Here is a 15,379-nt window from a genome sequence, read left to right as displayed (position 1 = left end):
TTCGAAGAGAAGTTAACTGTTGCCTAAGTCAAGAAGGTTATTTAAAAAAAAAAAGTGAATTCTGGTTCCCTTCTCGGTGTATCTCTGGAAAGATAAAGCTCGTGGTCACCGGAACCCCAGAACCCTGATGCAAGCCTGAGGGGCTTCCCGTTGCCCACTAGTCCTCTCGCAGAGGACGAACATGCCCGATTTTCAGGATTCCCCTGAAGACAGCTGTGCTGCTGAGTTCCTGCGAAGCCATCCCTGTCCTCCTCTTCGCTGCCTCGGACTACCAGGGATGCAGAAGTAGAACTGCACATGTTCAAAGTGCTTCTTCTCAACAAGCCACTCTCCTTCTGAAAGTGCAATCATGAAGCTGCTCCCTGGGGCCCACGGGAGGAGGGGGAGGGGTCGCCGCTGCTCAGGAGTACAGGTTCTGGAAGGGCCACAGCCGCAATGATGGCCTGCCCTAACTCACCTTGTCTTTCCTCAAGTTTTCAACAAGTGTCTGATTCCCAAGTCCTGCTTACCAAGCCTGTAATGGGCCAGGTCTCTTGGAAATGTGGCATGGGTAATATGATTTCCTTCTTAAAGTCCATCATTTAAACTATGGGTCTTCAAGAATTGGGATATGGAGGACAATATTGCAGAATCTTTGACCTCATGAGTTACTAATTTCCACCCAGCAGGAACTATGTCATGAAGACATATTTCAAAGAAAGAAAGACAAAGATAACTTTTGAAAGAGAAGAGACTAAGTCAGCCATCTGAGAGAGGAGGAAGTTAGACACCTGTGCATACAAAGTCTTTCCTTTTAAAGGAGAAAGAGCCCAGGACCAGGGAACCCAGGACCAGGGAGGTAGGGACCAGAGAGCTCAGGACCCCAGGGACCCCAGGACCAGGGAGCTCGCGACCCCAGAAGCCCAGGACCAGGGAGCTCGGGACCAGGCTCAAACAGAACCGGGATTCTTCTGCAGATGGGTCAGAAAAGACTTGGGAGGGGACGTCCGTGGCAGCAGAAGCAAGTGAACACAGATGGGCACATGCACACTGAGTAGAATGCCATATTCTGCACGCGTGCGTGCGTGCATGCGTGAGTGTGTGTGTGTGTGTCTGGGGCTGGGGCTGGAGCAGTTGTGTCAAGGTTAAAAGTGCTGTTCCAGAGGACCCTGGCATTCCCTTACACAGCTCACAGTCACCCGTTACTCCAGCTCCAAGCCACAAGAAGCCCCTTCTGCCCCCATGGGCATTTATCCACAATGCACACACACACACACACACACACAGACACATGTACACACAAAAAAAGTTTTAAAAAATAACTACTTCTGGGAATGAAGTTAGTTTTCTGCATAGGGGACACACAGGTGCTCTGACGAGTCATTCTGCTCCTCGGAAGTGATACTGAGAACTCAAAGGCCCAGCTGATCATGGCTCGCTTCAGGCTTTAGGGCCAACTTTGGCAACTGTTTTTACTCACAACCCTTAGCCACAAGAAGCCACCTGGTTGTTGGCTTTCATTTTTTTCCACTACGTTTTGAAAACAGTCTTTGTGTCACTGATGGGGGAGACACAGGCCAGACAGACTAGCTTCTAACGCTGTGACGAAGACTTTCAGTTCTGCGTTCTCCAGGGCTTCATTCTAAATACACCCCAGCCTTCTCCCTTTGTTGGCAGACTTCAGTGTTGTGACATTTTTTATAAAAATCATTCTCCTCGAAAGAGACGCATGTGATCGCCTCAGTGTTGGAGGTTACATGACAGGTGCCCATCTAAACAGATCCTGGCTGTAGGATGGGGGGAGTTCAGGTGAACAGGTGTTTAACTCGTCTTGGGTTTTAAAGAGGAAGACGAGCAGAAGTCTTAGCAGCATTCAGACTCTACAAAGGAAACCTATCGAACTGCCCCAGACACGTGCTGTTGAGTAGAACGTCATGGATACTGCGAGCGGCCCCAGACATGTGCTGTTGGGTAGAACGTCATGGATACTGCGAGCGGCCCCAGACATGGGCTGTTGGGTAGAATGTCATGGATACCGCGAGCAGCACCTGCCAGTACAGAGTTCACAGCCCCACTTCCAGAGAGAGCTGCATCCTTGGACCCCTGTGCACCAAATAACAGACTTGCATCCTGATGTGCACAGGCAGTTTTCCCATCTCTCGCATCCCCTCCCTTCCATTCTCAGTTTACACCAACACTGTCTTATCTTCCCATTAGCACTGCACAGCCAGGCACCTGCCTGTGGTGCCTTTCATATTTACAAGTCTTCAAATGCAGTTTCCATGAAGTTTCCATCAAGTCTGTGTCCTTTAGTCACGCGCACAGCTTGCAAAGACACAGAATATGTCAAAACAAACAAACAAAAACATGTAAGCCCTGAATGAAATGTGCTAGGAAAAACAATGTCAAATAAAAATAAAACTTAAGGTTATGCATGACACCCAACATGAACACAGCCTTTTTCCGGGCCGAACAGAAGACAGTGAGCCCATAAATCCAAAGGCATTTGCTCCTTAGCTTTTAGGGCACTGCCCTTAGGGATAAGACAGAGGAGAGGGTGCACAGCTTCTCCATGTGGCCGATTACAAATAAACTCCTCTACTTTCAGTGAGGTAATTTGTGATTTACGACATTAGTCATTTTGATGTGACAGTTGAACCTTTTTTATAGATGTGTGTATATTCGTGTACATGCACATGTGTGCACATGTGTTGTGCACTTGGGGACAACCTTGTGAGTCATTCCCAGGAACAACACAGACCTCTTTTGAGACAGGGTCTCCCATTGGTCTGGAGCTCCGAGACTGGGGGATACTGGCTGGCCAATGAACTTTGGGGCCCTCTTCTCCTCTACCCTTCTTGCCTTAGGATCACAGGAGCTGAGTTTTTACCTGGCTGTTGCTGCTCCAACCCCACCCTTGAGCTTGCAGAGAACCAGCCACCTCTCCAGCCCCACAAATGTTTTCACAATTCAAAATTGGTCTTTCAAAGTTCTGGGAAATCTATGTTCTCCTTGCAGAAAATTATCCACCCGGGAATGCATCATAGACTAAGTAAATTCCCTTCTGATTCAGTTTTCCTTGCTGGCCTTGAGAACACCCTGCTGGGACTGCTCCTGACTGCCTTAGAAAACTTTAACAGCCCACCACTATTTGTTTTAAGAGCAGCTAGCAGGAGCCAAAGGCCACTTTGTCCTCATCTCTCCTCAACCGAGGGCCGCCCGGCAGAAGTTTAAGCACATAGGAGGGGCCGCCTAGCGGAGCCATCTGGCTTGACTGAAAGCTTTTACATAGAGCTGGGGAAACCAGGGTTGACCACACCGTAACCCTCCCTCCTAAGAAAAGGCCTGTTTGTTCCGGAAGGTAAAACCCGGCCTTACTTAACTAAGTGCATGCTTGCAGTTAGCGTAGGCCTGCCCAAGGTAGCAAGAAGAGCCAACCTGGATCTTTCAGAGTCCTGTCTCCAGAAAAAGCCTCACCAAGACTTTAAGCTGAAGACATCTGATCTCTCTCTGGGTCCCTCACCTGGGAAAACCGTCAGGTTGCAGGACCAGCCCTCTTTCCGCCTTTGGAACTTTCCACAGCTCCGGGGTCTAGAAGCAGCTGCGAAGTGTTGCCCACTTGCCACCCCGCGCCACAGCAGCCCCCAGATGGAAGCCTGGGGTGATCCAAAGCCTCTCACCCTCCCAGCCAGCGCTCTGATTGCAGTCCCAAGGCCCCGCGGTGGCTGTGAGAACGTGGCCCTGTTCTCCCGCCACGCCCCCGCGTCCCCACCCGCGGCCGCTGCCTCCCTCCAGTGCCGGGCGAGCCAGGGCGCTGCTCCGCCGGCGTCGCCGCGAAGGACTTTCTCTACGTGGCCGCTAGCCGGAGGCAAGAGGCAGAATCGGAGCCAGGTGTGGGCGCAGGGACACCGCGGCTGGGGCAGTCCCGGAAGGAGGTGACGCTAGAATCCAGGAGGCCACAAGACGTGGCGCCCCAGAGGAGAACTCACCTGTGGTCGGGGTCCCAGGCCGGGTCCGGGGCGCGGTTCCACGCAGGCAAGTCCAGCGCCTCCTCGCCTCCGGGCATGGCGCGATCGCCGCCGACGTGGAAGACTCCCGCACCGTCGGCCCCCCTGATCTCCATGGCGCGGACACCGGGCTCCGCCTGCGGGTGTCTGCGGGAGGCAGGCGGAGCAGGCGCCCTTATAAAGGGAAGTCGCCCGGGGAGCCCGCAGGGAGGCCGCCCTTGTCCACCCCGCCCCCGGCCGCCACGCCCTCCCTGCCTTCCGCCACCGGGCTACCCCCATCCATTCCTCCCAGAATGGTGTTTGGCCCCTTCAGACGTTCTTTGCATTTCTGTTGAGCTCGCTGCATGGCCCAGACTAGCCTCGAACTGAAAGTTGTCCTCCTGCCTCGGCCTCCTCAGTACTGGGATTTCAAACATGTGCCACCTACGCCGGGCTTGTCCGCTTCCTTGGCCAGCTCTGTTCTGCCGCGTTAAGTGCCCTACTGCGTTCTACGGGATTAATAAATCGCAGTTCCTCTGTCTAGGGATCAACAAGGTGGTGGGGACCGGCTTCTTCGTTATGGAGTCTTTATTCTGACAATTCCTTGACAAGGAGTGGGATCACAGGGGTGTCAGACAAACATGTGGACTGCAAGACGCCAGGTGCCAGGCTCTGAGCGGACCTTCTGCAGCCACAGTCTCGTGACTCCTGGAGAGCCCAGAGCAGCAGACCCCAGCGGTAGCCCTGCCCTTCCGCCTTGCTGCCCGAAACCCGGAGCTTCAAGACTACGGCTCGCCTCCATTCATGAACCAAAATTTGGCAGAACATTTTGGACAGAACCGGCCCAGAGCTTCGCAACTTCACCAGGAGCCGCACGAACAAAACCCCTACATTTCCGGGCTATGTGCATCAGTATGGGTTCAAAAGGTCCCCGGGGTTAGCAAGGGCAAAGGACAGTTTGCAGAGGATTGTGTAGAAACAGGTGGACAGAAAGACGGATGTAGAAGCGTTATTGACCCTTTTTGCAAGGGGCTTTTGTTGGGTTTTTTGTTTGTTTGTTTTGCTTTTGTTTTTAATTTTGAGACCCCCTCAAGTAACTTGCCCAGGCTAGCCTCCAGCTTGATCCTTCTGCCTCTCCTCACAGGTGCTGATGGTGTTAAGGAATATTCTACCCTCATCCCGCCCCACCCCGCCCCCACAGAATCTACCCTCGTTTAAAAGTCACTGCCCAAGGACTATTAGGCAACAACGCTCCTCACCCACTCTTAGTTTTTTTCTTTCTTTCAGGATTCCTCTTAGCAGAAGCTCCCACTAGGTGCAGAGAGCTTGAGAAGTCTGCCTGAGAAGTCACAGCATCCACCATGCTCAGGATTCTGCACACTGCCCCACATGAAGCAGCTAGATAGTGCCAGCACGATAGTTAAGGAAGTAAGATGCTTGCTGCCAGTCCTAAGTCAGACCCCAAGATGGACAGAGCCAGCAAGCTGTCCTCCGCTCTCCACATCAGCAGCGCCTGTGTGGTGTCCCTGTCCCCACCACGAAATAAATAAGGATTTTTTAAGGGGCGGGAGGGAGAAAGGAGATAGGGGACAAGGTCAGAGAAGCTTATTCCTCCTCGGACTTTAGGTCTTTGACTCCCCAAAACCTTCGTTCTCACTGTTCTGTAGCTTTCCTCATTTGAAGGGGACCCAAACAGGGTCCCACCTATGACGATTTAGAAACAGTTTCTCAGGTGGAGAAAACATGCATTCACCTAAACAGTTGTAAAAGAGACACTTACCCATCCATGTCTTCCCTGTCATTTCTAAGAGACAGGACCTTACTGTTGACTGCCTGGTTCAAGTTCTTTCTGCCCTCTCTTCCAAGATCTCTCCTGAGCAGTTGGCGCATGGGGTATCCAGTGCAAAACGGTCAGTCCTGAAATCACATGTGCAAAAGCCATACTAACATGAACTCAGGCAGAGACATGATAAGCAAAAAGGTCATCAGTTTTAGAGGAAGTGAGGAGGAACATGGGAAACATAGAAATTTTTTTTAAAAAGGGAGAAATCATGTTATTATTTAAATTGTTTAATTATTTACTTTTTATTTTATTTATTTATTTATTTGGTTTGTTTGTTTTCGAGACAGGGTTTCTCTGTATTGTTTTGGAGCCTGCCCTGGAATAGCTCTGTAGATCAGGCAGGCCTGGAACTCACAGAGATTGCCTGCCTCTGCCTCCCAAGTGCTGGGATTAAAAGCATGCACCACCAACACCCAGCTTATTATTTAAGTTTTTAATTAATTAAATTTTTAAAATAAAATTTAAAGATGTTTATCTAGATAGTTGTAATCAATGAATCTTGTATCATGAATAAGTATAAAAGTATCAATTTATAAAAGTATCTATTTAAAAATAACATTGGGTGTGGTGCACTAATATGTCTATGCCTGTAATCCTGGCACTTGGAAAACTGAAGCAGGAGGATTGCAATAGGTTTAAGAACAGCCTAGATTATATAGTGAGTACAGACCAGCCCGGGCTATATAATATCACACTATCTCAAAATTTAATGAAAACAAATATGAGAAATATAACCAGCAGGCAAATTCTTTTCTTAAAAAAAGAATTTTATCCTTAATGTATACCTGTGTGTCCATGTGTGAGGACGTGTATCTGAGTGGCCAGAAGAGGGCGTCAGATCCCCTGGAGTAAGAGTCACAGGGACTTTTGAGACTATAATGTGTGGGTGCTGAGAACGGAGCTCCGACCCTCAGCAAGAGCTGCAGGTCTCAGATATGTCGAGCCATCTCTCCAGTCCTGCAAACTCTCACAGACCATAGAGGGGAAACTTCCCAAAGCAGGGTGCTGGGTCTCAGTCCTCGCCTGCACATGACTCCAGGCTGCCTGGCTGGGATCAGGCAGCTCTGTGTACCCCCAACAGGAAGATACTTCTCATAAACACGGGACCAGACAGGACAGAAAGCTCCAGCAACAACAGCCAGTACAGGTGCTGCTCTTAACGTACCAAAGACCCCAAAACGACCTAACCTAGGAAGGAGCTGAGGGTAGAGAGGAGGAGATGAGAAGGAAGATGGAAAACAGAATCAGACAGCTGGAGGGTTCGGCTACCAGGCTCACTGAGAGACACGAACTATCGAACTATCGTTTCCAGGCACGCAGTGAAGCCACTCAGTTCACCAGTGTCCCTTGCTTACAGTGAAGTACCCCGCTCATTTCTCAGTGGTGACCTCGGGCACTGCTTGGTGCTGTGCGTCGGTCATTCCAATGTCAGGTTTCTGCCCTGCATGCCACATTCAAAGTTCGTATATTGACACAGCTTTGTCATGACCAGACAACACAAGAATCTTTGTTCAACCTGTACTGTGTGTCGGAGAACTTTTCCAGTTTACCAGTCACGGTCGTGAATGTCTCTAGTGGGTTTCCTTCTTGGGACAATTTCATAATTTTACTGTTAAAGGGGATTTAAGTCCTCTAGAAAATGTGAGCCGGGGTAATGGTAGACCAGCAACAATTTTACAAAACAGGCAGTCCAAAGCCGTACCTACCGCGAAGTCTATATGGAGGCAGGGCACAACCAAATATCAGGGAAATGTGCGTTTTGTTTATGTGTTGATGTGCAGGAAAGTAGGCTTTGAACTTCCAGAAGTTAATCTTTTGCTGGTTTTAAACACTGCAAATACATTGTTTGGTCCTTAACCTCTGAACTAGGTCCTGATGTGGAGAAGTAAGGTTACTCTGGAGAGACCCGGTATTCTGCTTCCTCTGTAGGCACTTTGTGTGCCATATCAAAACCCCTGCGCTTCAGCTTTCACGTATGGTGGGGGGTAAGGGTGGCTCAGCTACTCTGCAGAAAGAAACCCGGCTCAGCACAAGCAGTCTGTAACCCCGGGTTGGTGATCTTTCTGTCAGGAGGAGGGCGGTGCCCTGGGCTCTGGGGACAGCGGTGCCCTGGGCTCTGGGGATGGCACTACCCTGGGCTCTGGGGATGGCACTGCCCTGGGCTCTGGGGACGGTGGTGCCCTGGGCTCTGGGGATGGCACTGCCCTGGGCTCTGGGGACGGCACTGTCTCTGTTGCAACCGAGGTGTGATACAGAAATTGGCACAGACAAGAGGGAAACAAACACTAAATGGTTTTGTTTCTCCAGCTGTGGGAATATTCCGTTCTTAAAAACAGATTTTGTTTCTCAGAGCAGATATAGGCTCAAAGTGGAATTGAGCAGAAAGCACAGGGGCCTCCAGTACGTCCTCTGCCTCCTCCACAAACGACACCCCACATCAGAGTCTCCAACATCTGGGCTGCAGACCAGGAAACTCAGTCTCACTGGCAACAGATGTGTTGGAACCATGACTTTGGATATTCCAGCTCCCAAAACTGTGGACAATAACTATTTGTTATTTGGTTTAAGCTACTGGAGCTGTACGAGTGTGTTATAGAGGCCAGAACTGACTGATAACACTTTGTGAACCGTCTACTAATCCTCCCCTCTCCTGCAACCCCTAGGAATGATGGATCTTTCTACTGTCTCTAGAACACCATATGGTTGGAATCCAACAGTATGTAGCAGTTTTCAGGTTGACTTTTTTCACTTCATAACGCAGACTTAAACACCTTCCATGTCTTTCCATTACCTGCTAGCTCACTTCTTTTTAAGCACCGAATAATACTCTGTCGAATGGACATACCACGGAATATTTATCCATTCACTTCCTCAAGAGTGTCTCGGTTGTTTGCATGTGTTGTGGATTTTGAAGGGAGCTTCTATGAGCATCTGTGAGGACATTGTTTTTCCTTGTCGTTTAGTGTAAGCGTGTTTCCAAATCCTTTAGATGAGCACTGAGAGGCGTGAGTGCTGCTAGAGTGCATGCCATGAAAATATACTTTTGTAAGAAACCTCCTATGTTCCAAGCTGGCCAGAACATCCTGAATTCTGCTTGGTAAGAAACAAGACTGCCTGTCCCTTCACATCCTCACCCACGTTTGGGATCTTAAGTTTTGAATGCTGGCTGCTGTAATGGTGTACCGGAGTTGGTTTTATTTGCAGCTCCCTAGTGGCACGTGATAGTGACCCTGTCACGTGTTATTTGCCACCTGTATGTCATCCTCAGAAAGGCGTTTTTCCAGTTTCATATCCACTTTAAAGGGGTGGCCTGATTGTTGAGTTTTGAGTTCTTCCTATATTATGTTTGTGTATCATTAGCTCTGGTTTTTTTTTTTTTTTTAAGTATTTTCTCCTACTCATCTCTTTCTCTTGGTATCTTTTGCAAAGCATATACTTCTGCTTCAACGGATTACTGATGATTCATTTATTTAATAAATATTGCCTTATTCAAACTCTAAATTCCTTACCTAGATGTGCAGCCACACACCTTTTACCCCAGTCCTTGAGAGGCAGATGTAGGCAGAGCTCTGTGAGTTTGAGCCCTGCCTGTTTACGTATCAAGTTCCAGGCAGCCAGGCCTACCTACATAGAGTTTGTCTCCAAAAGAAAGAAAAATGTCAACTAACTCTTCTCCCTTGTGTGAAGTTGAACAATTGACTTAGTTCATCTTCTGTTGCTGTAACAGGAATGCCTGGCACTCGGTAATTTATAAAGAAAGGGTTTCGTGTGGTTCAAGGTCCAAAAGTCCAGAAGCATGCTACCTTCTAGGGGACACTCTATGGGGCTTCAACCTGTGAGTAAGCACAAGGGAAAGGGAACGGGCCACAAACATCCAGGATGACTGGCTAGTCCCACGAGGAAAACATAAATCTATCCATGAAGCCTCTATCCCCATGGACCAAATGCCTCCCGTTAGGCCCAGGCTCCCAACACATGGGCCTCCGGTGGGACATACTCAAACTGTAGCCTTCCTTATCTGCCTCCTGTTTATGTACTCCTTGTTATGAAAGATACATTTATTTCATCCCAATTATCTCCAGGTCTCAACTAGTTCCAGAATCAGCTTCAAAGTCCCCTTTGTTGTCTGAGACACAGGCAAACTCCTGTCAAGTGTGAGGCTATAAAATCAGGACATGCCATCACCTTTGAGACGTAAAAGCAGAACAGATTTAGGGTAGACACTTCCGTTCCCAAAGAGAGTGGCCATAGGATGGGAAAATGGATGGCACCCAACAGAATATACATTATCTCTTACAAATCTAGACTCATCCAAGCACAGGATAGAGGTGGGCTCCCTAGACAGCAGGCAGCTCTGTTCCCACATCTTTGGGGCACTCAATCCCCAAGGCTACTGTCGGAGGAGAGGGAGGAGATGTCTTCATTGCACTGTGGGATCACAGGTGCAGACCCACCCCAACCCTGCTACCTCCTATCCCTGCAGGTCCCCAGCGTAGCCCCCAGAAGTCCAGTACATCTTTTCACCTTTGGTTGGGGGATCCACACCTTCACAGCCCCTGCTTTCTGCTCACCTGCCGAGTGGGTGCCTACAGCATTTGCTTATTGTGCCCTCTGGAGCACATCTGGGCCCACTTGAGACGGAGCACGCTGCCCAGGTTTATTGATTTGGTACTTCGGATATGTGGCCCCAGAGCCACACCTGGACACACTTAAGCCAAAGCTGGTTGTGGCTGAGCAGAACCAAGATGTGATGGGAGGAACAGAACCCTTGTGCCACCAGAAACGATAAGGTCATGGAGGATCCCCCAGGCGGTCCTCCTGGAACCATTCAAGCCCTCTAGGGTTCTGGGCCTTTGATGAAAGAAGTAGACTCAAAGACTACTTGGTGGCCTTTCCCCACTGCCCTGCGGGATGGGACCTGCCTCATCTGTGCGCACCCTGACCTCCCTCACAAGAGGCAGCTTGACCACGCACTTGCAGTCTCTGTTGAGCATGCTCTTTGACCCCTGCGTGACCAGACCACTGACATCCCCAGGCTCAGCACTGTGTCTCTCTCTGGACGACGACTCCCAGTGTCAGCCACCCCATAGCTGTGCATCCCATGAGTAATGGGGCCGAGACCAGGGAGTGTCTGAGGAGCTCTGTGGCTTAGGTAGCTCTTCTTCCAGATACATCATGCCGTCACCCTCGTCTCCACAGGGCAGACTCTCAGGAGTATGGCCACAACCATTTTAGTTCCATGCCGTCCTTGGTCTCGTATTTTCCCGAGGTCTCCCCAGAATTGCCCTAAGTGTTCTACATATGACAGCCCCCTCCTTTGCTAGCGTGCACTTCAACGCTGCTGCAGCCTGGGCCCGTTACTCAGTTTGACTACTGTTTCCACAGTCAAGTATTGCTCTAGCGGTGCTCTGTTACTTGCTTCCAATGTACTCCACTCTTTCCCGTTGCTGTAACAGAACGCCTGAAATGAGTAACTTATAAAGGATGGGAGCTTGTTTTGCCTCATGATTCTGGAGCTAAAAAAAAGTCCAGAAACCCAATACAGCTGGGGTGGGCAGGACTCAACCATATGCAGCCAGGGGTTTCTAGCCCCAGCCTCAATGGGACTCCAGCAACATCTCCACACCAACCAGGAGCCTCTGGCACTGGGCAGGTGGGCACTATCATGATCCCTTTGTGATGAGGAAGCAGGGCCCTGCCCAGCAGCATGATGGATGGAGCAGGACAAGGAGACCCACACACAGGCCTGGGTAGGTCCACCCTGGGCTCCATGGAGAAAACACAGGCCCACCTGGCACCTTGCAGCAATGGCAGATGGGTACTATTATGGTGAACAAATGTATGGTGTGGTATTGGAGGGGAGGGGGAGAGGGGATTGTTCGTAGCCAGGAGACTGAGGCATATATAAACAGGTGGACGCAATACAGAGCAGGCTGAGATGGATGGCTTGACTGCCACCTAGGGCCATGGTAATGTCTGGGCCTGGGCAGCTGCTGGGCCAGGAAGAGATGTCCCCCCCCCCTTACCCCTGCCACCTGCGACAGACAAGGGAGCTGATTCTCCTCCTCACCAGCTGTAGAACTCAAGGAAGCAGACCCTGCTCTTTGCCTGGGCAGCACAGTAGAGCTGACCTTTTGGCGGAGGGGCAGGGTGAGCTGCCGCTGAGTGTGTAAGGGTGTGATAGCTGGCCACACACCCCTCACCGGCCACGTGGTGGTGAGGATGAAGATGCCTTCCCGCCTTGCCCTTGCCACTTGTGGTGGGCAAGGGAGCTGACCCCTCCCCCTTAACAGCTGCAGCACCTGGGAACATGGGTCCTGCACCTCCCCTGGACAGCAAAGCACAGCTGGCCCTGATGGTCCAGGTGTGAGACAGATGACTCAGGAGAACTGGCCTTGCCCCTTGTTCATCTATACAAGGGGAGAACTAGCTGGGGCAATGCTGGAGAGCTCACCCTGGTGGTGAGGACAGGGAGAGTTGGCGGGCTGACCAACCCTGCAGCTGCCCAGGCCCTGAGCCAGGGTTATGAGTTGGCCCACCCCAACATCCACCCCATCTGTGATCTGCTGCATGTGAAGGGGCCAGTCCTGCAGACCAGAACTGCAGAATCTCCAGGACACAGGGCAAGAACAGGATTAACTAAGAGGAGTCCCTGTGAGGGCCCAGCCAAATATATATATATTGAAAAATATATATATGGAAAAAAAGGTTTACTGCATGACTCACCATAGCTTCCATGGTGAGATTTTTTTCCTTCTTTTTTTCTCTTAAATTTTATTTTATTTGGTGGGGGGCATTGCTAAGGGCAGAGGGCAGATACAAAGGGATGGGGAAATGAATGGGACCAAGATGTATGATATGAAAGACACAAAGAATAAATAAAAAGGAAGTTTTAAAAAAGAAAAGCAAGTCCAGAAACATCTCAGCTTCTGGTGAGGAAATCACCATTAGAGAAATCAGGATAGCAGAGCACATTAGGAGAAGGAATGTGTGTGTGTGTGTGTATGGATATGTGTGTATATATGTATGTGTGTATGTATGTATATGCGTGTATGTATGTGTGTGTATGTATTTGTGTATGTATATGTGTGTATGTGTATGTATGTGTGTGTATGTATGTATATGTATGTGTGTGTATGTGTGTGTATGTGCGTGTATGTATGTGTGTGTATATATGTATGTGTATATGTATGTATATGTGTGTATGTATATGTGTGTATGTGTGTATGTGTATGTATGTGTGTGTATGTGTGTGTATGTATATGTATATATGTGTGTATATATGTATGTGTGTATGTATGTGTGTATGTATGTATATGTGTGTATGTATATGTGTGTATGTATGTGTATGTGTGTATGTATATGTGTGTATGTATGTGTGTATGTATATGTGTGTATGTGTATGTATGTGTGTATGTGTGTGTATGTATGTATATGTATGTGTGTGTATGTGTGTGTGTATGTGCGTGTGTGTATGTATGTGTGTATGTTTATACGTCCATGAGAAAAGCAACCTGTTCTGAGGGCTCCACTCCTGTGACCCCAATGGCTTCCACGAGGCTCCCTGCTCCCCTATGCTCACACTGGTGAATTCAGCTCCTCACAGGCGAGCTTTCAGGGATCCCACCAAAGCCCTCCGTCTAGTTTGCCAAGCTGTGCACAGAGATTCTCACAGCACCTTGATTATCCGTTTAATGCCATGGACTCCACTGTGATGGCCCTTCCTCCATTTCTAAGCGTTAGTGATTAGTGTCTGCATTGCTTTCCTTTGTTTGTCTAGATTTGAGAGGCTTGCTAACTTTACTGCTCTTTTAAAAGGAATATTGGGGGGGGTTGCTGATTTTTGCCTATTGATTTACTATTTTCTTGTTTGATGCTCTGATATCACTTGACTCTTACCCTAGTTCTCCATGATCTCTTGCTTCTCTGACTTCTCAGGTAGATGTTTGGATGATGAATTTTAGATGTCTTCTCTCTTCTAACATAAACATCCAATTGTATACCTAACCCTGGACCCCCATAAATCAGCATTGACAGCATTGTCCTCTGCCCTCCCCCGATTGTTTTTTGGTTTGTTTGTTTGTTGGTTTGTTTGTTTTGAAACAGAGTCTCTTTATGTATCTCTGGATGTCCTAAAGTTCATTATATAGAACCTTTAATCTCTTCTAACATCTATTTTAATTTTTTGCAATGTATGGTGTGTGTGTGTGTGTGTTGTGTGTGTGCATGAAATGCACACTCATGTATATGCATGTGAACAAGTGTATAGCAGCTGGAAGTTGATATCAAGAGTCTTCCATGACTGCTCTCCACTTGATTCATTGAGGGAGGGTCTCTCAGTTAACTGCAGAACTCCCCAATACTGCTCCTCTACAGCCAGCTCCCCCTGCATGCAGAGGGAAGCAACTCCAGGCCCAACTCCAGGTTTTGTGTTTCCAATGAAATATTTTTGTTAGTCCAAAAACATTTCAAAAAGAGTAATAATAAGAACTTCTTAGGTAATAAACACAGTTTTAAAATTCATGTGGCATCATAATAAATTGGAAAATAAGCATGGTACCAGCTGTGGTTGTTTGAGTGTAATTGGCCCCCATAATCTCATAGGGAGTGGAACTATTAGGAGGTGTGGCTTTATTGCAGTGGGCATGGCCTTGTTGGAGAAAGTGTGTCACTGTCGGGGCACGCTTTGAGGTTTCCTATGCCTAGGATGCTGCTCGGTGTCTCAGTAGATTTCCTGTTGCTTGCAAGACTCTCAGCTCCTCCTCCAGCACCACATCTGCCTGCATGCCATCATGCTCCCCACCATGATGATAATGAACTGAACCTCTGAAACTGTAAGCGGGCCCCTCAATTAAATGTTGTCCTTACAGCAATAGAAACCCTAACTAAGATACTCAGAGCCCTAACACTCTCGTCTGAAAAGCTTAGGTGTCACAACTTTAATCCACAAGGACCTCGAAAGAGGCGTATAACACTGTAAAGCCTCACACTGCAACATCTGGAGTCATTCCTATGATTAAATATCAAGATTTCAATATCACAGGCACAGGCACTTTAATCCCAGCACTTGGGAGACAGAGGCAGAGGCAGGTGGATCGCTATGAATTCAAGTCCACAATGCAAGTTCCAGGACAACAAGAGCTACACAGAGAAATCATGTCTCAAAAAACAAAAAGAAAACAGAAAAGAAAAGGAAAAAAAGTCATCTTCTTGAGCTATTTTTATTGTCTCTATTGCAACATTAAAATGTTAAAATTTTCTAAATGTGCTTATATAAAGTCATTATTACACATAATTGAATTAATGTCTACATAGATAAATAGTATACAAAATGACTGGTATACCATAAAAACCTCAATACTTGCCCATCAGTGAACTACAAAATGTAGAGCCTAATTCAGTACCTTTTCAAGACACATATATTTATTTTAAAATTTTGAGCTTGGGTTCTAGAACTGCAGTTCATGGAGCTACAGATCCTGACCCCACATGCCTTTGCTGAGACTGCATGGGCCAATGGGAGGAAGGCACATCACTAATTTCCCCCCCACACACACACACTGCTTAGATG

At 48.3% G+C, this 15,379-nt stretch overlaps 1 protein-coding gene across 1 annotated transcript in view; it reads right to left on the bottom strand.

Moving 5' to 3' along the window:
* The window catches only part of Mcoln2 (mucolipin TRP cation channel 2), a 41,410-nt gene extending 37,210 nt beyond the window's left edge, over positions 1 to 4,200 (bottom strand). The window contains exon 1 of the mRNA XM_051194977.1: positions 3,969 to 4,200. Within this exon, the coding sequence (XP_051050934.1) occupies positions 3,969 to 4,102 (134 nt within the window). The 5' untranslated portion in view covers positions 4,103 to 4,200. The remainder of the gene's footprint in view (positions 1 to 3,968) is intronic.
* Between the last annotated feature and the right edge of the window lie 11,179 nt (positions 4,201 to 15,379).

The sequence above is a fragment of the Phodopus roborovskii genome, unplaced genomic scaffold (genome assembly GCF_943737965.1).
Source record: "Phodopus roborovskii unplaced genomic scaffold, PHOROB, whole genome shotgun sequence".
Taxonomy (NCBI): Eukaryota; Metazoa; Chordata; class Mammalia; order Rodentia; family Cricetidae; genus Phodopus; species Phodopus roborovskii.
Note: the sequence above shows the minus strand (reverse complement) of the source record. Positions and strands in the feature narration are given on the sequence as shown.